Source organism: Equus caballus, chromosome 1, assembly GCF_041296265.1.
Source record: "Equus caballus isolate H_3958 breed thoroughbred chromosome 1, TB-T2T, whole genome shotgun sequence".
NCBI classification, from domain to species: Eukaryota; Metazoa; Chordata; class Mammalia; order Perissodactyla; family Equidae; genus Equus; species Equus caballus.
In genome coordinates this window covers 171,654,194-171,677,304 of record NC_091684.1, presented here as the reverse complement: position 1 = coordinate 171,677,304, position 23,111 = coordinate 171,654,194, and the positions used below count along the sequence as shown (strand labels likewise).

Here is a 23,111-nt window from a genome sequence, read left to right as displayed (position 1 = left end):
CTTGTCCTTATGATTTCAGAGGCATGATGTGATTTGTGGCTGTTTTAACATTTCCTCCTTCCCTAATAAGTGAGTGTGTGATCCTCTATGGTCCCTACTGTTCATTCCAGGTATGGAGACACACAAGAAGAGAGAAACTAAGAGACTTCACGGAAAAATTGAATGGACGAGTACAGCAGTCTTCTGAGTCATTGCCTATAACAGATCACATAGAAGCATCAGAATAATCCTTAGGGCAGGGAAGTCCAATCGATTGACCCAGACTCAGTTTTGAGTATGCAGCTGCTGGCAGGTAGAAATTGAGTACCATGACAATTAAAACAAAAATATTACTTAGCTGTTGCTCAAAGAAGAAAAAAAAAGAAAGAAAAAAATTCCAGCCACTCCCATAGAACATCTCACAAAATGAGCCATTCCAAAAAAGTAAGTCCATTCTAGCAGAATATGTAATCAAGAACTGGGAGTTTTAGGCCAATAAAGATTAAAAATATTAAAAAGAAGAAGATAGGCTCTTCTCAGTAGATAAGTGATTAAATGAATATGAAAAATGAGAAAATGATGGAAGTATATTGTTTTTTCCAAAGAAGTAAAATAAAGGTGATTAGAAACTTCAGAGAGGGAAAATGTGCATGAAAGGGGTGATATAAATATGAAATTATTTTAAGTAACTTAGGGAATTTAGGAAAATAAAAACCAACTGATGATGTGGGGAACATTTTTCTTTGGCTCTGACATTGGCTTTTTGGAGTAGAAAATGTTCACATTGCCTTGTGTGGAGTGAACGAATAACAAAATATCCTAGTCATAATAATAAATGGAATTTATTGTTTCTTAATTATATAAACCAACATATAGACAAAAAAAGACTAAAAATATTGACAATTGAAAGGACATAAAGGTACAGTGTAGTGGACAGTATGTGGGGACAGGAGAGGGAAAGAGCAGGAAGGGCTGAGTAGGAGCATTAGCAGCTTCATCTTACACAGAGGAGAATGAACACACTGACTGATGTGATGGACCTGCAGGTAGAGGTAGATGCTTCTTATTTAAAAAATAGAGGTAAGGGGCTGGCCCTGTGGTCTAGTGGTTAAGTTCAGCACCTGGTTCTGTTCCCGGGCACAGAGCTACACCACTCATCAGTGGCCATGCTGTGACAGTGACCCACATACAAAATAGAGGAATAGTGGCATAGATGTTAACTCAGGGAGAATCTTCCTCAGCAAAAGAAAAAAAGATCAGAAGTAAATAGTAATATAACAATCAAATATAGTATATATGAGCTACAAAATCTGCTTTCATTGTGGGGAATGAATAGATATTAACTGAATTTAATTAGACAATGAGGAGTTTTCATGTTTTTCATCATTTCAGCTAAAGCTAAGGACAATATGGGTAAGTTTCCGTAAAATATAAATTGAGAAGTTAGACATATCCAACAGGACTTGGTGAGAGTGATAAATTTGTCCTGAAACCCTAAGCCCTTCATCTGCCTCCAACCTAAGAATGAAGTCGAGAGGTGCAGAGAGGAAGAGAGAATTCTTTGGAAAGTATTCCTAGACAGGGCTCTCCGTCTTCCTCCTGGGAAAGATTATCACCTCCTTTAAGCTAGGTGGGGGTAGCGCCAGAATCTCCCAGAAAACTGGGAAGGACTTGCCAGAGGTAAGGCTAAGTCTCAATTCTCCTCAGCTGAATGCTTGCTGCAATGCTGAAACTTTTCAGGAGTGGCCTGCCCTGCCCTGCAAACAGGAGAGAGCAGAAGAGAGTCCCTGGGAGAATCTGACATATGTCCCTGGAGTCTGGGGGGACAGAGACTGATATCTGAGTCTTGCCTGGAAAGATCTGTGGGAAGAGGCCTGCCCAGGCCACCTCTGTTGGCAAAGTGAGGAGAGAGAGCAGCAGCAAGACTGAGCCTCACTTGGTTTGGTGGGGAAAGAACCCTGGAGAGGGAAGCCAGGCTGGAGCAGCTGGATCCTTGCTCCCAGAGTGCCCTTCAATCTGTAGTCTTGGGAGTGCAAGGTGAAAAACCTACATGATCAGTCTACCATCTTTGATCAGAAAAAGCATACTTCTATTTCTTGATTTATTAAAAAGCTGATTGATAAAATAGGCTAGACTCAACAGCAGAAAAGCAAGACATAGCTTAAGTTTCTCCGTCACTGCCTATCCAATTTTCTTCTCACAACCTTGTTTAATATCTTGGTAGATCTCATAGCTTTTACAGTCAATTTCAATTATTAAAAATGTCTAATTTTCATGTATTGAAAGCCTGATCCTATTTTTCCCAGCTTTATTGAGATATTATTGACACATAACATATGTAAGTTTGAGGTATACAACTTGATGATTTGATGCACATGTGTATTGTGAAATAGTTATCACAATAAGGTTAGTTAACACCTCCATCCTCTCACATAATTACCATTTTCTTGTGGAAATACCTTTTAAGATCTACTCTATCAATAACTATCAAGTATAATACTGTATTGTTAATTATAGCCATCCTCATGTACATTATGTCCCCAGACATTATTTATCTTATAGCTGGATTTTGTACACTTGACCAACATCTTCCCATCCTTGCTCCCCCAAGTGAGTCCCAGGCAACCACCATTCCGCTCTCTATTTTGTGTTCAGCTTTTGTAGATTCCACATATAAGCAAAAACATACAGTATTTATCTTTCTCTGTCTCAATTATTTCACTTAGCTTAATGCCCCCAAGTTCCATGCACATTGCTGTAAAAGGCAAGATCTTCTTTTTCATGGCTGAGTAATATTCCATTGAATGTGTGTATATACCTCACTTTCTTTATCCATTCATCCATCAATGGACACTTAGGTTGTTTCCATGTCTTGGCTATTGTGAGTAATGCTACAGTGAACATGGGAGTGTAGATGTCTCTTCAAGATACTGATTTTATTTCCTTCAGATATAAACCCAGAAATGGAATTGCTGGATCATATGGTAGTTCTATTTTTAACCTTTTGAGGAATGTCCATAAGGTTTTCCATAGTGATTGTACCAGTTTACAGTCCTACCAACAAAGTACAAGAATTCTCTTTTCTCCACAGCCTCTCCAACACTTGTCTCTTGTCTTTTGACATTCCAACAGGTGTGAGGTGACATTATGGTTTTGATTTGCATTTCCCTAATGATTAGTGTTGCAAGCACCTTTTCATGTACCTGTTGGGTGTATCTTCTTTAGGAAAACATCTATTCAGATCCCCTGCCCATTTTTTAATAGGATTGTTTGATTTCTTGCTATTGAGTTGTATGTGTTCTTTACATACTTTAGATGCTAACTACTTGTCAGATATATGATTTGCAAATATTTTCTTTCATTCATTAAGTTGATTTTTCATTTTGTTGATGGTTTACTTTGCTGTGCAGAAGATTTTTATTTTTGCTTTCATTACCTTTGCTTTTGGTGTCAAATCCAAAAATCTGTTGCCTACACCGATGTCAAGGGTCTTACCCCTTTTATTTCCTTCTAGGAATTTTATGGTTTCTGGTATTATGTTCAAATCTTTAATCCATTTTAAGTCGTCTTTTGCGTATAGTGTAAGATAATGGTTCAGTTTCATTGTTTTGCATGTGGCTGTCCAGTTTTCCCAACACCATTTATTGAAGAGACCATCTTTCCCCCATTGAGTATTCTTGGCCCCCTTGTCAAATGCTAATTGATTGCATATGCATGGGTTTATTTCTGGGCTCTCATTTCTGTTCTGTTGGTCTACTTGTCTGTTTTTCTGCCAGTACCATACTGTTTTGATTACTATAGCTTCGTAATATAGTTTGAAATCAGGAATTGTGGTGCATTCAGCTTTGTTCTGCTTCAGGATTGCTTTGGCTATTTGAGTCTTTTGTGGTTACATTCAAATTTTTGGATTAATTTTTCTATTTCTGTAAAAAATATCATTGGAATTTTCATGGGTATTGCATTGAATCTGTAGAGGCTTTGGATAATATGGATGTTTTAGCAATACTAATTCTTCTGATCCATGAACACGGGATATCTTTTCATTTGTTTGCGTCTTTCTCAGTTTCTTTCATCAAAGTCTTGTAATTTTAAGTATAGTGATCTTTCACCTTCTTTGTTAAATTTATTCCTAATTATTTTAATTTTTTTGATGCAATTTTAAGTGAGATTGCTTTCCTTATTTCTTTTCACATAGTTCATCGTTAGGGTATAGAAATGCAAATGATTTATGTATGTTGATTTTGTATCCTGCAACTTTACTGAATTAGTTTATTAGTTCTAACAGTTTTTTGGTGGAGTCCTTAGGGTTTTCTATATACAAGATCATATCATCTGCAAACAGACATAATTTTACTTCTTCCTTCCTATTTGGATGTATTTCATTTCCTTTTCTTGCCTAATTGCCCAGCTTGAACTTCCAGTACTATGGTGAATAGGAGCAATGAGAGTGAGTACCTTGTCTTATTTCTGATCTTAGAGGAATAGCTTTCAACCTTTCACAGTTGAGTATGATGTTAGCTGTGGGTTTGTCATGTATGTCCTTCATTACGTTATGATACGTTCCTTCTATACTCAATTTGTTGAGAATTTTCATCATAAAAGGATGTTGCATTTTGTCAAATGCTTTCTGCAGTCATTGAGATGATCGTATGATTTTTGTCTTTCATTCTATTAATGTGATATATCAAACTGATTTGCACATGTTGAACCATCCTTGCATCCAAGGGATAATTTCTACTTGATCATGGTGTATGATCTTTTTATTGTATTGGGGATTTGGTTTGCTGGTATTTCGTTGATAATTTTTGTGTCTATATTCATCAGAATATTGTTCTGTAATTTTCTTTTCTTCTAGTGTCCTTATCTGTCTTTGATATCAGGGTCATAGTTGTCTCATAAAATGAGTTTGGGAGTGTTCCTAACCCCAAAACCAAAGGTTTTGGATGAGTTGGAGAAGGATTGGTGTTGTTATTTAAATGTTTAGTAGACTTCACCAGTGAAACCTACTAGTCCTGGACTTTTCTTTTTTGGGAGATTTGTTGTTACAGTTCCTGTTTCCTTACCCCTTATAGGTCTGTTCAGATATTTATTCATAATCCAGTCTTGGTAGGCTGCATGTTTCTAAGAATTTGTACATTTCTTCTACGTTATCTTTCTTCTGCTTGGTCAAGTCTGTTATTGAATCTCTCTGCTGAATTCTTCATTTCACTCATTGTATTCCTCAACTCTAGGATTTCTGTTTGGTTTCTTTTAAGGGTTTCTAGTTCTTTGCTGAGCTTCTTGTTTTGTTTGTGTATTGTTTTTCTAATTTCATTTAGTTGTCTATCTCTGTTTTCTTATAGTTCACTGAATTTCCTAAAGAATTCTGAATTCTTTGTCAGACAGTTCATAGATCTCCATTTCTTTAGGGCTAGTCATCAGAGTTTTATTACTTCCTTTGGTGGTTGATTATTCACGGTCTTTAATTATTCATGATTATTCATGGTCTCTAATTATTCATGATCCTTCTGGCCGTGTATTGGTGTCTGCACATTTAAAGAAGTAAACACCTCTTCCAGGCTTTACAGACTGGCTTCAGTGGTCAAAGCCCTTCGCCAGTCCGTTTGTCCAGAGATTGTGGGTGGGCCATCTGGTAGTATTTGGGGGAAGGCTTGCTGCTAGAGTCCTTGAACAGTCCTTGGTGCCTGGGCCCACAGTAGTCAGCCTGGTGCTGGGCCCTGGGTTTGCAGGTGCTGATTGGGAACCTGGGTCCACAGGAGCTGCCAAGGGCCATGAGAGCTGGGTGGTGCTTGGGTAAGCTGGGAGCCTGGGTTCATGGGAGCTTGCCAGGACCATGGTGCCACAGGAGTCAGCCAGCACCAGGATAGGACAGGAACCTATGTTTGCAGGAGTCCATTGGGATCCTGGGGAAGCAGGAGCCACCTGGGGCTGCAGGAGCTGGCAGATACTGGTATGGATAAAAGGCCTGAGTTTGCAGGGGCCCTCTGGGAACCTGTAGCAGAGGAAACTGCCTGGAACCCTGAGAGTTGCCTGGGATCACTGGAGTTAGTCGGTGCCAGGGTGAGCCAGGAGGCCTGGGTTTGCAGGAGTCCACTGGGAACCTGGTGCTACAGGAGCTACCTGGACTGCAGGAGGCACCTGGGGCCTCTGGAGCTGGCAGGTGCCAGGGTGAGCATGGGAAGGCCTGAACTAGTAGGAGCCCCTAGGGAACCACCTAAGGCTGCAGGAACCTACAGTGCTGGGGCAGGAGAGCTCTAGGGTCCACAGTGAAGTCAGGCACTCACTTCACTCTCCTTCCACAGGGAAGGTGTCTCTCTCACAGTGGGCTGCTTGCACTTGGGGGAGGCTTGATGGGAGTAACATGAATCTGTCTTTCCTTACCCTCCTCAATGCATCTTTTCTGTGCTTCACCCAGGTACTGTAATCCCTCACCTGTAATCCCCGACTCTTGTGAAGGCAGACAGTTGCTCAAACTGACGTTTCTGGGGGAGACGAGTGGTAGAAATTCTTATGCCATCATTTTGCTGATGTCACTCCAAGCCTCACCTTGTCTAAACCAAAACTTAATCTTTCATTCAGTTCAAAGCTTCTTTTCTTCCCACACACATAGATATACACAAATGATGAATGCTCCATAGCCAGGCTTTACCTGCCAGGCAAGAAAAATAAGCTTCTACTAAAAAAATCTCAGTAAACTATAAAAGGAAGTCAAATGACAATGGAATGGGTATTAGTACCCTCAGAGAAAACTCTTCCAGGTGCTGGTATTTTGAGCTTTCAGAAAAAATATCTGCCTCTTTGCCCAATTTCTTTCAGGCAAAAAGGCTTATAAGCCCTTGCCACCTACATGAATCTCCAATTAGCTTTTTTTAATTACTTTATTCCTAAATGATAAAGTAAGCCAGGGATCAGCAGAAACTTAGAGAAAGTCTACTATATGAATAACGAACATCAAGAGAAACAAATTTAAAATTACCCTAAAGATAACAGAGATAATTCAGTAAACAGAAAAAAAACGTACAAAAATTCTAGTTAACAGTCTCAAAGAAATATAACTAAATAACCAGATTATATTAGAACCAGAGAATAATGGCTTCTAGGAAGGAAGGGAATTTGATCAAATACCTTATATGAGGAATTTGAAGAGAGATTGATATCAGTATAAAAAGTGGGGGGAGAGGGAAAGAGATGACTAGAAACTCTATGAAAAAGGAAAAGCTGTACAAGAAAGGATATGCAATTATAGTATACTATTCACTTGTGGTTATAGTCATAACACCTACTCTATTATTGATTTCCAACTTTAAGAATCAACTCGTCCAGAGGATCTGATCTAACCCTCAAAAGACAATCACCCAAGATTTTTGAAATTATTAGCTCAAAGGTCTTTGATTCTTGTCTCACAGATGGTCAATTTATTACTTATATATAATTAATATTCTTATAATTTATGGAACAATTCCAAAAATGAATATACCAAAATATAAATTATGATTATCTAAAGATATTGAGATATAGGGGCATTTTTACTACTTTGTCCTTTTTTTTTTTCTGGGGAAGATTCACCCTGAGCTAACATCTGATGCCAATCTTCCTCTTTTTTTTTTTATGTGAGCTGCCACCAGAGCATGGTCACTGACAGATGAGTGGTGTGATTCCACGCCCAGGGACCAAACCCAGGATGCCAAAGCAGAATGCGCCAAACTAGGCTATCAGGGCTGGCCCTCTTTGTCCATTCATCATGGTTTTCTAGATTTTCTACAATGACTATTGTAGTACTCTGTTAAACTGGTGACTTTCAATGAATTACAGCCTTGTATAGTGCCTTCCCCATGAATCTGGGCTGGCCCCGTGATTCACATATCCATCAGAATGCAGGAAGAGTGATGCTGTACAGTCCTGAGCTTAAGAATCAGGTCTCGCAGAGCCCTGTGGCAGGATGCTGTAGGAGGAGTTAGTTCATCACAATTGGTGGCGATGAGCGCAGGGAAAATGGCCTGAGGCGAGGTGGGCTTAGAGGACACAGCAAGGATTCTGTGTGTGTGTGAGGAAGATTGGCCCTGAGACAACATCTGTGCCAATCTTCCTCTGCTTTATGTGGGATGCCACCACAGCATGGCTTGACGAACGGTGCTAGGTCTGCACCTGGGATCTGCCGAAGCAGAGTGCACAAACTCAACCACTTGGCCACGGGACCGGCCCCAAGGATTTTTTTTAACTATGGCAAAATTCACATAGCATAAAATTTACCATCTTAACCATTTTTAAGTGTACAGTTCAGTGGCACTTAGTACAGTTATGGTATTGTGCATCACCACTATTTAGTTCTAAAACATTTTCATCGCCTTCTCCTCCCAGCCCTCCTCCCAGGCAGCCACTAATCTGCTCTCTGTCCCCATGGATTTGCCGACTCTGGATAGCATATGAGTGCAATGATACAATATGTGGCCTTTTGTGCGTGGTTTCTTTCGCTTCGCACAATGTTTTCAAGGTTCATCCACACTGTACGGTGTATCAGCACTTCACTCCTTTGTATGGCTGAATAAACATTTCATTGTATGGATGAAAAAAAAAAAAGAATCAGGTCTCCTTTTGTACTCTTAGGAGCTGCCATATAAAAAATTAAACTACCCTGCTGGAGACACTGTGTGCAGGGACCACATGGAAATATCAACCATATATTCTATATTTTTAAATTCACACACACACGTGTGTGTGTACATGTGCAGGTCTGGAAATGCATCTGTGTAAGGCAGGGTAGGTGCCTGTAATGTGTTCAGCACAGTGGTGAGATCTAAGCCAGAGCCTTCCTCCAATGAGTACTTGATAAATACTTCTGCTTCTGATCACTATAATGGAAATCCTATCACTAAATAAGAACAGGGCTGTGTGCTTTGATAGACTGTTGACTGCCAGAAATCCAGACCAAAACTCATCCTTGTCTCTGAAATTATACAAAGCTCTGAACATTTTGTAATCATTCATTCCTACAGACTGACTTCAGCCTGAAGGCAGAGAGTTACTCATCCACCCCTGGGAGTCCAGAGTCACCAATCATTCCATGAGCCATCATTTATCAACTTGTGCTTGAAAGCCTTGCCCTGGGGGTCATTTGGCAAAAAAGTCATATGATCTTTCTACAGAGAAAAAGCTGATCAATTTATTGATTTTTTTGTTCAGAGATAACAAGACCAAGAGTTTTATCTCCCTGAAAATTTCTCTTTTTTTTAAAGATTGGCCCTGAGCTAACATCTGTTGCCAATGTTCTTTTTTTTTCTTTCTCCCCAAAGCTCCCCAGTACATAGCTGTATATTCTAGTTGCAGATCCTTCTAGTTCTGCTATGTGGGACGCCACCTCAACATGGCTTGTTGAGCTGTGCTAGATCCCTGTCCAGGATCCAAACCGGTGAAACCTTGGACCACCGAAGTAGAACCTGTGAACTTAACCACTTGGCCATGAGGCCAGACCCCCAAAAAGTTATTATATTTGTTTAGGTCTTCTTCAACTTATAAAGAGTCTGAACACACAAAATTTTATATCATACTTCAAACAGCTTTGTAGGGTTGGCAGATCAGTTTCAATAACTTCATTATACAGAAACGATAGCACAGGGTACTGATAGCATTGGTCTAATGAGTTCTGATTAAGTGCAGGACCTTAGTGAGATATGATTTTAACCTCATAATAATGCTGGAAAATAGTATTATGATCCCCACTTTATGGAGAAGGTACTGAAGCTCAGATACCATAAGTATTTGACCAAGGTCAAACCCTTAAGAGTCACAGATCTCAGATACATACCCAGGGATGCCTGGCTCCAAAACTTATTCTTTTTCCACTCAGTCTTGCTATCCAAGGGCATATAGCAAAGATGAAGTACAACTAGAATTAGAATTTACTGCTTCTAATTCCAGTGTTCTTTATACCATCCTTCAGTGGCTTTCATCCAAAGCACCCAACATGTGGATTCCTGTGTATAACATTAGAACTTAAAATTAAGCCTAATTGTGTTTTTTCCTCATAGTCAGTGACTCTTTGAAAGACCTGGACCGTACTCCTTGTTCCCCCATCTCCAAGACAGGGGTCTTTTCCTCTAGCTTACAGCCAAGATATCCTCCAACTGAGATACCATGAACAAGCGTGGGACGAAACTCCAATGGGGATAGAGAACGTTTTGAACATTTACCCAGGCCAATATTCCATCTACAATTTCCTTTAAGTGGAAATTCCTCTAGACAGACTAGTCTAATGCCTCCCTTATATAAACACACATGCCTCTCAGATATGTGTGTCTATTTTCATAAGTAGATAGAAACAATACAGAGCTTCCCCTCTATCCCACCACCTCAACTCTCAGGTCAGGCGTGTGGCTGGACCCTCCACCACTGGTTTGGGCAGAGGCTCCAAGGACTTGGGGATCACTGTGAACCTGCTGTGCAGATGTCGGTGACTGAATCTCCAGGCTCCGGATCTGTGATGTGCAAGGGGGGTGTATTCCTTGTCTTTGTTCAAATGCTGTGAATCTTCTTTCCTCGTTTTCTCCATTTGAGAGTATGAGAATCAGAAACCCTAGGCTTTTTCCAGGGTATTATCTGTACCACATGAAGTACTGGAAATAGTGGGTCTTCTTAAGTGCAGTTGAGAGAAGAGCTGGCTCTGTCCTGGACACTCAGTGACTCAGTGCTCTGTTTCACCTTCAGCAGGTTCCTCATCCCTGTTTAGAAAGATATCAGCCAAAGGAGGTGAGTTGATGGGCTCTGATGCTCTACAATTGTTTGTTTTTCCATGCTACTATTCCCCCACCAAACCCTAAGATGAGCTAGATGGAAACACCCTCCCCTCCCATGGTCCAGCCCCATAGGTCTCAATAGAAAATATCATCAAATATTGCTTTCCTTATTGCCAACATCAAAGACAACCCCTCATCAAAATAATAATAATAATAATAACAAAAATGCCCTCACAGTCCTGATGAAGCCACAGGAGCACTGGCAAGATTCCCAGGAACTTTGCCGTTATTCCTGTCTCCCTTGGGCCCCTAAAGGACCCAACTCTGAAAAGAGATAATGACTCTCTGTTTCTTCTTCAGATATTATAAAAAATAGTCTATCATACCAATCAGAAACAAAAACTCTCCCCACCCGCTTCTCTACCCTAATCTTCAATCTCCTTGCCAAACCATCCACTACAGGGCAGTGGGACAAAAGAAATGCGAAAGAGGGGCAACAGAGAGAGTGAGAGATCTAAACTCTGAGGAGACTTAGAAGCCATCTTATAGATGCTTGAAAACAGCCAAAGAAATGTTCAAAATTTACGTGACAATAAATAATAATCTGACAGCTGGGCTAAATTTTTCGAAAGCTGGGAAGCATGTTGTTCACACTGACTGGGTGCAGTGTGTGTGGTATGTGTGTACATTGTGTGTGTGTGTGTGTGTGTGTGTGTGTACGCACACAAACTAGGGCACCAGTGAGCTAAGGAACAATAGTATAAATACCAAGATTGCCTCATTTTGAATAACTGAGCAGCTCAGGGACAATGGTGACATGAAGACATTGCACTGTATGCCTTTTTATAATTTCGAATTTTAGACCATGTATGTAGAATACCTATTTAAGAAATAAATAAGATCAAAATTTTTAAAAACAGTAAAATAATCCATGGATTTGCTAATACCTTCTGAAAATAAAAAAAAATAAAATTAACATTTTAGAAAGCACTACTTTTGGGCTTTCCCCTGGGCTGTGATGCCCACCCCACAGGAGGTTACTGCACAGGTGCAGCCCCGTCTGTCTCACTGTGTGTCACTCACGATGCAGTAGTACACAGCGGTGTCTCTCAGGGTAGCCTGGGGCAGGCTCAGGGTGCTGGACTTCCTGTCGTCAGGGATGAACAGAGATGCCACTTCATTTTCCACTTTTGTGTTAAAACCTTGAATAACAAATTGTGGTCCCTGGTTGGGGAACTGTCGGTACCAGAGGATGTACTCATTTGTAGCAATGTTGGTGTGGTTACAGGTTATGTTCACCTCTTGTCCTTCATATGAGTCACTGAAGATGGGCTGGGTGGTCTTAGCGAGGCTCAAAGTCCCTGTGGGAGTAAAAACATGAAACTAGTCCCATCCTGAAATGAAGGTGAATTCAAGGTCCAACTCAGCTCCCTCTAGGTTCTGTCTCACAGTCAAATTCACCCCAAACCCTACCTCCCCATCAGATACAGACACATAACATTTATTTCTTATTTATGTTTCGGGACAAAATTCTTTAAATATTTATTCCAAGGAATCCTAGGAACACATGTACAGAGGGGGCAGATCTAATTTCTCCCTCCTATGGATGGACCTGGGGTTCAGTAATCCAGAACATCTTTACTGCCCTGAGATATCCTCACATAACTGCCTGGAGAAAAATAGGATCCCCAAGTCAGCCCTCAACCTCTTGGAAAAAAACAATCAGAGCAGGCAAGATTGTAGATCCTTGTCTAGACCGGATCCCATTCTTTGTAATCCCAAAATAACTCACCCAAGATCAGGAGCACAGTCACTCTTGTCACTTGCCTCATATTCTAGGTGTAAACCAGGACCCAGGATCTAGGCTCTGTGGCTGAGTCTGAGCCTGGACCAGGATACTAACCAGGGAAGAGACACTGCAGCGCCTGCCAGAAGCCACACTAGCAGCTCTCACCCCTGCTGTCCTCAGGAGCCAGCCAATAGCAGGGAGGAAGCCAATGGGCTCAAGCTTTAATTGAGCACTTAGGAAGAATAGGGGGAAAAACTTCCACCACAACAGCATAGTAGCCAAGATTTCCTTCTAAATCTTTGCTAAGGTCTAGCCCCTTGTAGATCAGGTCTGAATGAAGCAAATACATGAGAGGGTAGATTCCATCAGGCTCCCTATTTCCCATCACTTTTCCACAGTCCCAGAAAGTAGCCATCTATTGTAGTCATTCTGAGACTCATGGAGCTCTGAGAATAACCCCTCTGACCTGGTACATTAGGCCCAGAAATTCCCCATTAAGTCTATGTAGCCAGATGAAAACAAGGAATCCTACGCATATTCCACAAAACAAAAATTGAAGCCATCTGCACTGGACCTTTCATCTCTGGACACCCTGGTGTCCTTTTACACTCTCACTAAGTCCACATCTAACATTTGCTTCTCAGATCTCACTTAACAAATGTTGAAATGAGGGGCAGATCCCTCACTAGTCCCTACTGACCAGCTAGGGTAAGATATATGTGTTATAGAATCATTCACTTAACCAGGGAGGAAGTGAGATGAAGAAGAAAAAGCACAAGTTCAGATTTAGACAGACCTAAATCCAAATCCCAGCTCTGCCACATCGTGACACTGAGCAACTCACTCATCTGAGCCTCAGTTTCTTCATTCATAGAATAGGAACAATAATTCCTACTTCAGAGTCAGCCTATGGCACAAAGCTGTAGTTTCTTCTCATCCCCTTCCTTCTCATCTGAATCACATGCCCTTTACCATGACCAGTAGAAAGCAATTGTGCAAAATTATATATGTGATTTTTTTAAATACCATTCACTCTTCCTTCAAGAAATACCCAATATGAACTCAATAACAGTAACACCAAAGAAAAATTTTTAATAACAGCCACTAAGGAAAAGAGCCAAATCCAAAAGACATCATAATGTTAATCGAATCAGCCAACTGCAGCAATTAAAACATGTTAGATACTCACATTAATGTGGAAAAGATAGTGGCGTGTTGTTTGAGGTCTTTGTACAATAATATGGGAATGTAAAATCACTAGAAAATATTCGGGAGGTGCCTCTTCTAGGTCTAGAATTATCTAAGGTATTCTGGGTGAGCAGTTTTTCCAGTTGCACATGCAAAATGTCAGTGAGTGCTGATGACTTTTAGTAACATTTTGACAGAGTAGATATCACAAGGCATGGAATAAATAACCAGCTTGCCCTCAGTATTCAAGTGGAGGAGAAAGGAAGTATTTATGAGGGAGCTGAAGATGCTAGGACACTTTGTACAGAAATAAAATGTGAAGGGGTTATACTTTAGACTCAACCCATTGCAACAGCGTCCCCTTGTGGTAAATATACTTGGACAGAAGATGTTTCACAAAAGTGAATAGTTCTCAGACCCATGCAACTTATGGAACATGATAGTTCTTTGCTAAATGCAGTAGCGGGTAGTCTGGCTTGGTCACGTGGAGCGTGGAGTCTATTTTATGGAATGGAAGAAACACTGAATGAGGAGTTAGTCAAACTGGATTATAAACAATTCTCTGGACTTGCTAGTTGTACAATTTTGTGCAAATCACCTCTGAGAGGCACAGTTTCTTCATCTCTATAAGAGAGATTACAGGGCTCGATTAAATGAGCATAAGAAAGTTCCTTCTAAACCACGGTGTTCTATACAAATACAAACTATGTTTAAAATAGGAAATATCGCAAAACCAAAATGATCTCACCTTTTCAGGCCAACCAATGGAACTTGATGTTTCTTTGTCAACATCTATTATCTCACCTAGGAGAATATTACTGGACATAAAGCAACTAGAGAAAGAAACACCAAAAATTTTTCTATGTCTCAGCCTTTGGAATGAAAGTAATCATTAGTGGTTGTGGTGTTACAGGTTGAATTGTGTCCCTGCCTCGCCCCAAAAAAGATATGTTAGTGTCCTAATCTCTACTACCTCAGAATGTGACCTTGTTTAGAGATAGGTCTTTACAGAAGTAATCAAGTTAAAATGAGGTTATTTGGGTGGACTCTAATCCAACATAACTGATGTCCTGATAAAAAAGTGAAATTTGGACACAGAGACAGACATGAATAAAGGGGAAACAACGTGAAGAGACACAGAGAGAAGATGGCCACATACAAGCCAGGGAGAGAGGCCTGGAGGAGATTCTTGCCTCACAGCCTTCAGAATGAACCAGCCCTGCTGACACTCTGATCTTGGACTTGAAGCCTCCTTGGACTTTAGTCACCTAGCTTGTAGTATTTTGTTAGAGAAGCCCTAGCAAAGTAACACATGCTGCTAATAATTTTATATTATATATGTACTCCTTTGAAAAACATTTTTTGTGCTCAAAATATCTGGATAAATGCAGAAGTGTATGAGATGCATTAATGTTATTTGTTATATACCCATATATGGTAATAATAATAAATTAAAACAATTGTTAAAGCAAATCTTAGAAATTCCTGAGGTTGAGAAAGAAAACCACGCCTGATGGCAAGCGCCACCAACCAGAGGAACATTTTAAATTTTTTAAAAGTGGGTTTTTTCTGATTATTAAAATAATGAATTCTAGATACAAAATTTGAAAAATATGAAAAGGTATACAATATAAAAATCATGTGTAACACCATCTCCCAGAAATATCATTGAATAATATTTGGGTATATTTCTTTTCAGTCTTTTGTCTATGCATAAAAATTTTCAACAAAATTGGATGGTATGTGCACACACACACATATTTGGATACTCTGTGCTTTTTTTTTTAAAGATTGGCACCTGAGATAACAACTGTTGCCAATCTTCTTTTTTTTGTTTTCTGCTTTTTTCTCCCCAAATCCCCTTAGTACATAGTTGTATATTCTAGTTGTGGGTCCTTCTAGTTGTGGCACGTGGGACGCCACCTCAACGTGGCCTGACGAGCAGTGCCATGTCCGCGCCCAGGATCCGAACCCTGGGCCGCAGAAGCGGAGCACGCGAACTTAACCACTCTGCCACGGGACCGGCCCGCCTGTTTTTTTAACTTAATGTAATTTCCCAAACATTTTTGCCTGTCAATAAATATATATAAAATTTTAATTCTAATGGCCTCAAAATATTCCATGATGGAAATGTACTATAATTTAATCATCAATTTTCCTAGTATTAAATATTTGGATTTTAGAAAGAATACTATGGTAACCACCTTTGTACATAAATCTTTGCCTAAATTTTCAATTTCTTTAGACTAGCTTCTATAAAGGGGATTTCCTGGATTAAAGAGTAAGAAAATTTTAAGACTCTCGGTAAGTATCAATTTTCTCAATCAAACAGTATTTGTGGAGTCCCTGCTTGGGTCAGGCACTGAGCTAGACGCTGGGCATTCAATGAGGAGAGAGACCCAGTGGTCTAGTGATAAGGAAGAGAATTGTAAAAGCAGTGATAGTCCTCTGATAACTGCTGTGATAGGAAAAGTACACAGTACTATAGGAACAAACAGGAAGAGAAACTGCTTTGGTTGTAGGGTTTCAGGAAAATTTCCCAGTCGGAGTGATGCCTGAACTAAAACCTAAGGGAAGAGGAGAATGAACCTAGTAAAGGATGAACCTGAGCCAAGTAGGAAGAAATAGGAAGTAGGAAGAGGCAAAAAGAACAGCTTCTGGACAGACCTGGAAGCAAGAGAGCGGATGACACTTGGGTAGGTGGTGGTGCCATTGTTTGATATAGAAAACAAAAAAAGAAGGAGCGAGTTTGGCTTGTCTCGTTTTGTTTCATTTTGTCATGAGAGGGGGAAAAGCTGAAGAGCTGGAGCTGGCCCGGTGGCACAGCGGTTAAGTTCACACATTCTGCTTCGGTGGCCCAGGGTTCACCAGTTCAGATCCCGAGTGCGGACGTGGCACCACTTGGCAAAGCCAAGCTGTGGCAGGCATCCCACATATAAAGTAGAGGAAGATGGGCACAGATGTTAGCTCAGGGCCAGTCTTCCTCGGCAAAAAAGAGGAGGATTGGCAGAGGATGTTAGCTCAGGGCTAATCTTCCTCAAAAAAAAAAAAGATGAAAAGCTAAGCTTTGCACCATTTAATTTGAGGTGCTTCTGGATTCTTGCAGAGAACCCAGTGAAACTCACTATGCAATCGGAAAAAGATCAGAGGAGGGAGAAGCGAATGGAGCATGAGATGGTCCTGTGGGGGGTGGTTCCTCTCGAGGGAAGGTGTGCCCCTAGCATCCAGGCAGAGGCAAGTTCTCACACGGATGGAGCAGGTGACTACCTACAACCAGTGTTCTCAGGGAAACCAGGACAACTTTTCTGCCCCCAAAAATGTTTCTCTACCCATGCCTTCTCTAATATGCTGAAAATTGTATTTTAGGGACAATAACTGATGCCACAAGTAATGGAAAAAAATGTCGTTGCTTATATCCAATTTAACCACAATGTAAGTAGATAATACCAGCTTCTTTCCTGAAAATTGGTTTTCAGGCATAGAAGCTGGCATTAGAATACAGGTCCAAATGATGTGACGAAGGCCAAGGTAAAGTAGTTTGAACGAGATAAAAGTTTATTATCTTCTCATATTGCAGTCCAAATATAAGCAGTTCAGAGCAGATATGAGAGCTCCAAGTGTTGGTGACTTTCTTAGTCCATTTTGACTTCTAGAACAAAAATACCATAGACTGAGTGGCTTAAACAACAAATGTTTATTTCTCGCAGTTCTGGAGTTTGGAAACTCCAGGATGAAGGTGCCAGCAGATTCAGTGTCCGGTGAGAGCCCATTCCTGGTTCACCATCTTCCTCTTGTGTCCTCACATGGAGGAAGGGGCAAGGGAGCTCTCTGGAGTCCCTTTTGTAAGGACACTAATCCCATTAATGAGCGCCTCATCCTCATGACCTAGTCACCTCCCAAAGGCCCCCACTTCCTAGTATCATCACACTTGGGATTAGGTTTCAACAAATGACTTTTTGGGGGACGTAAACATTCAGTCTATAGCAGTGCCCTAAGTATCTGGTTACTATGTCATCATCAACATCCACTTTTATTTGGAATCTGAGACACAGTTTCACATATACAATCCTCACAACAATCCTTCTAATTATCTCACTTTTATGAATTAGGAGATGAGGCACATAGAGTATAAATGGCTTATCCAATGGCACATTGTTACCTAGAAGAAGAATCAGGAAATACAAATGACACTTCCTAATTCTTAACGTAGTCCTCTTTCCAGAGTTCTTGAAGTGAAATTAAAAGGGGGATAAAAAATTAATATTATGAAAAGAATCTGTATTGGATCTCTTGTTCTGCCTAAAGGTTACCTGGTTATAAGGAATATTTTCCAATAAGCAGAGGAAAGAAGAATGCTAGGTTAACCTTCCTCACAAAATGAAACGGGCTAATTACTAGGACCACATGACAAAACAGAACTTTTTTTTAAAGGATTTCTTTTCTTTTTGTGTGTGTGTGAAAAAGATTGGCCCAGAGCTAACCTCTGTTGCCAATCTTCCTCTTTTGTTTTTTCTCCCCAAAACCCCCTAGTACATAGTTGTATGTCCTAGTTGCAGATTCTTCTAGTTCTGCTATGTGGGACACTGCCTCAGCATGTCCTAACAAGCAGTGTTAGGTCCACGCCCATGACCCAAACCGGAAAACCCCAGGCCGCCCAAACAGAGTGCCCAAATCTAACCACTTGGCCATGGGGCCGGCCCCAAAATAGAACTTCTAAGGAAACATAGTTGTTGCCTCCCAGACACCTCAAAAATGGGGAAAATTAAATTCTCACTTTTCTATGTGACTCCCCTCCCATCATACCACCTGATGAAGACAAACATCTGAGGGCTAGTCTGACCTTGGAGAGTCTTCCTGATAAGGAAATATCCTTGAGAGTTGTGTGTCTTTGACTAAAAAATAATTCCATTTGAGTAAGGAAATGGTATTATAGTTTTAAAATCTGGGCAATGAGTGGATGGAAAGAGTTCGTTCACCATTGTATTCCCAATGACAAGAACAATGCCTGTCACATAGTGGGAATGCTACAAATAATTGTTGAACGAATAGGTAAATGAATGAACGAGTTGTAATTGTGTAAATGTCCTTCTTTCACTTGTAGGACTTGCATAAAACCTACTTAAAAGTATCGAAGTCAGAAGCAGACCAGGTTGCAAGGTTGACGGTGTAGTATGCTGAGAATATCCTTCTGGGGATGAACTTACTTTGGAGAAAAACAGTGATGGAGGCTAAGGGCTTACCTAGAAGTATGGAAACTATGTATTTAAATCTAAAATGGGGCCCGTGGTTTTATGAACACAAACGTATTGGGGCAATAATGGTATACAACACTGCCACTCTTAGACCTGAGCAAGCAACATCCCTGTTGTAGTCGTGCTCTTTAAAAGGCTCCACCCCGGCCTTCCTCCAGCTCCTCCCACCATACTTTCTATGAGAAATCCACAGGGCCAAGGGCACATGGCCCTCTGGAGTCTAAATACTTCTTCTAGACCATACTCTGCGTACCCAAGATCCCTGAATTCCCTGCACACATGTTCCCAGATCTGCATAGGCCTCTTCAAAGGACTGTCTTCCCAAAAGCAGACATCCCACCAGTGTACACAGCCCTAGGACCAAGGAATGGCCAAGAGATGGCTGCTTGCAGGGATCATAGGCATGCAGACTAAGGTGTCCACATCCTTATGTGTAAATCCCCTCAAGGTATGTGACAGACTTAGGGATAGGAAAAGAAGGAGAGAAGATCACAGGGTGTAAGCCAGAGGCTGGAGGGTGACTCTCCCTGAAGCAGCACATTCCAGCACAGAACTACAAGAATGGAGAGTTCAAAAATGGATCCAGGAAGACAGGGGAATTTAGTATACTATAAATGTAGTATTCCAAATCTATGGGGCAAGAGTGAATTTTTGAATAAGTGGTGTTCCTACTATTGGCTATCCATTTGGAAAAAATAAATAAATATAAGTCCTTATGCAAAAATTAATTTCTTTTCAGACATACTCCTTTGAACCACGTGGTTCAAAACGGAGCTTCTACCTTCTTGCAGAATCATCCCCCCAGCCACCATTAACTGGCCAAATGTGCAAGCCTAGCTGGGCTAATCCCAGCAGCGCACACCCATGGCCACCACTGGTTAGTCCGGGGAAGAGCACCTGACTCACATGGAGTCAACCAGAGCCCTTCCCAGGATATTCGAAATTGAAGAGAGAGAGATACAGAGGGAGGGAGATAGACACCTGGAGGAGAGAGAGAGAGGGAGGAAGGAGGGAAGGAGGGGGAGGGAGGGAGAGAGAGAGAGTTGGGGAGGGAAGGAGGAGCATCAAGTCCAGTCCCTCTCAAGGGTGTACATAAGATGTGAGCACAGAAGCTGTAAGCAGTCATATTTAGAACTATGTTTAAATCTTCCCTTGATTCAAATTCTCCTTCCATTACGCATTCTCCCTCTCCTTCCTTCACAGCTAAGCTACCTCTACTTCCTCATCATGCATAGCATTTGTGCAATCCTCCATCTTAGCGCTTACAAAACTGTTTTGAGTTGCTAATTTACTGTTCATTCCTACAACCAACACTTTTTTTGGACAGTGACCATATGAAGAGTTGGGCTACACCATCACTGAAATCGCAGTCTCGTGCCACAAGGAGCCTACAGGCTGGCAAAGAAGTAGAGTGGTTAGAACACACACCCGAGAGGCAGACTGCCTGGGTTTCAATTTGCCATTTAATAGTTTTGCGACTTGAGTGCGATACTTAAATTCTCTGTGCCTTAGTTCCTTCATCTAAATAATGAAGCTCATGATAATAGATGTGAGAATTTAATGGTTTTGTAAATGTTTTGGATCACTCCTGGCACATAGAGATCAAGGATCACTTCTTTCACCTCTTTATGATCAGTGCTTAAGACAGTACCTGGCACATAGGATTCAATAAATATTTGTCAAATGAACAAATTCCGTGACTTTAAGTTGTAATTTAGGTATAGTCAGCGACATAACCTGGAACCTCGCCACCCTCTTGTGGAGGGACATAAAGGCTTCAGGAAAATGGTTTTTACTGTCCTCACAAACTGTACTATTTGTGTTCAGCCCTCCCTGCAGCCCCCACCACTGTGTCACTCCCAGCACAGAAGTACACAGCAGAGTCACTCCCGAGGACAGATGGTTTCTTCAGGTGGAAAGAGGTTTGGCTCTTATTAAATTCAGCCTCAAAACCATAGCTTCCTTTAACCAGGTTGTCCCCTGAGATGTATCTCAGAAGAAACTGGAGACCTTGGTTCGGATATTGGACGTACCAAAAGAGATAAGGGCTCCCAGAAATTGAATAGGTGCATTTCACAGTCAGTGGATTCCCTTCGGTGATAGTGACCAGATCATCCGGTTGAGTCACCGACTGAGCTCTCAGTCCACCTGTAAATTAATCCATGCTGCATCAGCAAAGCTACTGAAAAGAATGTAAGGGAATACAAGTGGAGAACAGGAAGGGAGTATTACTCACCCAGTGTGAAGAGAATCACCAGTGTTGAGATGCGTACAGAGGCCATGGCTTAAGCTGAGCTGTCTCAGGGCTCCTTTCTAGCCTACCTCAGTGGGAGGTATGGCCCCACCCCAGCAAGTGGGCTTTCGAAAAGGAACCAGCACCCCTGTGTTAGCAGGTGTTTTTAGAAATGGCCCTTGTTCAGGGAACCTGGGGCTTCCTGGCACCTGTGTCTTCTCTCTGTTGATCAAGATCTTGGTTCAGGCTTCTCAGAGCTCTGTGGGGAGCAAGACTGCGGCTCCTCTTGCACCCAGGACAAGGCGCACACTGCAGCACCCCCTAGAGCCCACACACAGAACCGGGTGACTTTCCTATCAAGTAGCCAGTGCTTCCAGGTCTTATTTTATCACAAGACCAGATCTCTGGATGTTTACATTTTCCATGAGGGACAGAGGGGGAATTTGGCATCAAGTAGAAGAAACAGGAGTTTGTGAATCAAAGTGGAAAAAACGCATGCTGAATGGCTGAAGCTTTAGATGGTTTGTGCTCTCAAGATAATATAGAGACAGAAAGAAGGGAAATAGAAATTTTTAATAGGATAGGAAAATAAATTGAAAAAGAAGGAGAGAGCATAGGTTTGGGTGAAGAGGGGAAGAAACATTAAAATGTGAGATAAGAAAAGGCAAAATAAGAGAAAAGAGTAAGGCAAGAGAAGAGAAGTGATAAGAAAGAAGGAGAACCTTGTTCTGCTCTTTAGAAATAATTTAGGGCTGGCTTCTGTGTAAATCTCTTTGACCAAAAGATAACTCAGGGGTTTCTCTAGGTTGGGCCTGTTGGGACCCCCTCCCCACAATGATCTTTAGTTAAAGATTCACACAAAAAGAACTTTAACCTTCTCTTGAAACATTTGTAAAGAAAGAAAAGGAAGGTATGGTGTTATAAAAACCTCTTGGCACATTTGCCCTAGTAAACAGTAGATTATAAAGCAAAAAAAAACCCTCTGTGAAGGAGTTGCAAAACTAGAGATTTTCCACATGGAGAAGCTACTTAAAAAAGAACTCAAACGAAGTGCATGTTGAGCAAAAATTGATGGTTAACGAAGTTTGAGGTATTATTATGATGATAAAGGGCTCATTTTAAGTGGAAGACCGGGGTAAGTTTTGTACTAAAAAATGCCACAGTAGCAGCAGAGTGATTATTCAATAGATTTGAATTTAAAGGAAACAAGCAAGTGTCAATAGAAAGACATCGTTCCTCTGATTTGCCTTATTTTTCCTTTAAATAGGTTCTAATAAGCCATATATTTTGAAAAGAGGATAGAAAATCTCTTTGCTTTGAATCAGAAAAAAAGCAGAATGTAGCTGTTTCTGAAAGCTTTGCTAAGGATCTCATGCTTTAATCATTGAAACCTTGACCCTATGATAATGTCTTTCTTTGGAATAGGGAAATTATCTTTAAATCCTCATCTTCAAGCCCCAAGAGACCTGCGATGAATGGAAACATACAAAAAATTTCTTCTCTCTTTGCCTAGAGCTTAAGATGGGTGTTAATGTTGAATCATTGAGGTTCCTGGCAACCACTTCAAGAGGATGATTGGAAAAAAAAGCTGAATGAAAGGAATATTTTGAATGTGTGGGCAGAATTAAGGGAAACCTACAAGAGACAGCAAAGCAGCCTGGGGCTAGCAACAGCCAGAAGACTTCACCACTCCTTGGCCAGAAGGGACAGCAGGGGAAGAAGTTATCCTAGCCTGGGGAGACCTGTAACTGAGAGAGAATAGCACCCAAAGGACCTGTGGACTTCAGACAGGAAAGAAAGGACCTTGGAATGTAAACATCTTGACCACTCTCTCCTGCCGATGCCTCTCACTGGGCCAAACCCAACCAGAAGCAAAAGGACCAGGGAGACCAGTGGATGCAGTGTGTAGAAGTCAGCCAGCTGGGCATAGAGTAGGATGG

At 41.1% G+C, this 23,111-nt stretch overlaps 1 gene segment (V, D, J or C); it reads right to left on the bottom strand.

Annotated features, from left to right (window-relative positions):
- Nucleotides 1-11,745: 11,745 nt before the first annotated feature.
- Nucleotides 11,746-21,526, bottom strand: LOC100072759 (T cell receptor alpha variable 4-like). The segment is given in 2 exon segments: nt 11,746-12,070; nt 21,175-21,526. Coding segments are annotated over 2 exon segments (342 nt in total).
- Between the last annotated feature and the right edge of the window lie 1,585 nt (nt 21,527-23,111).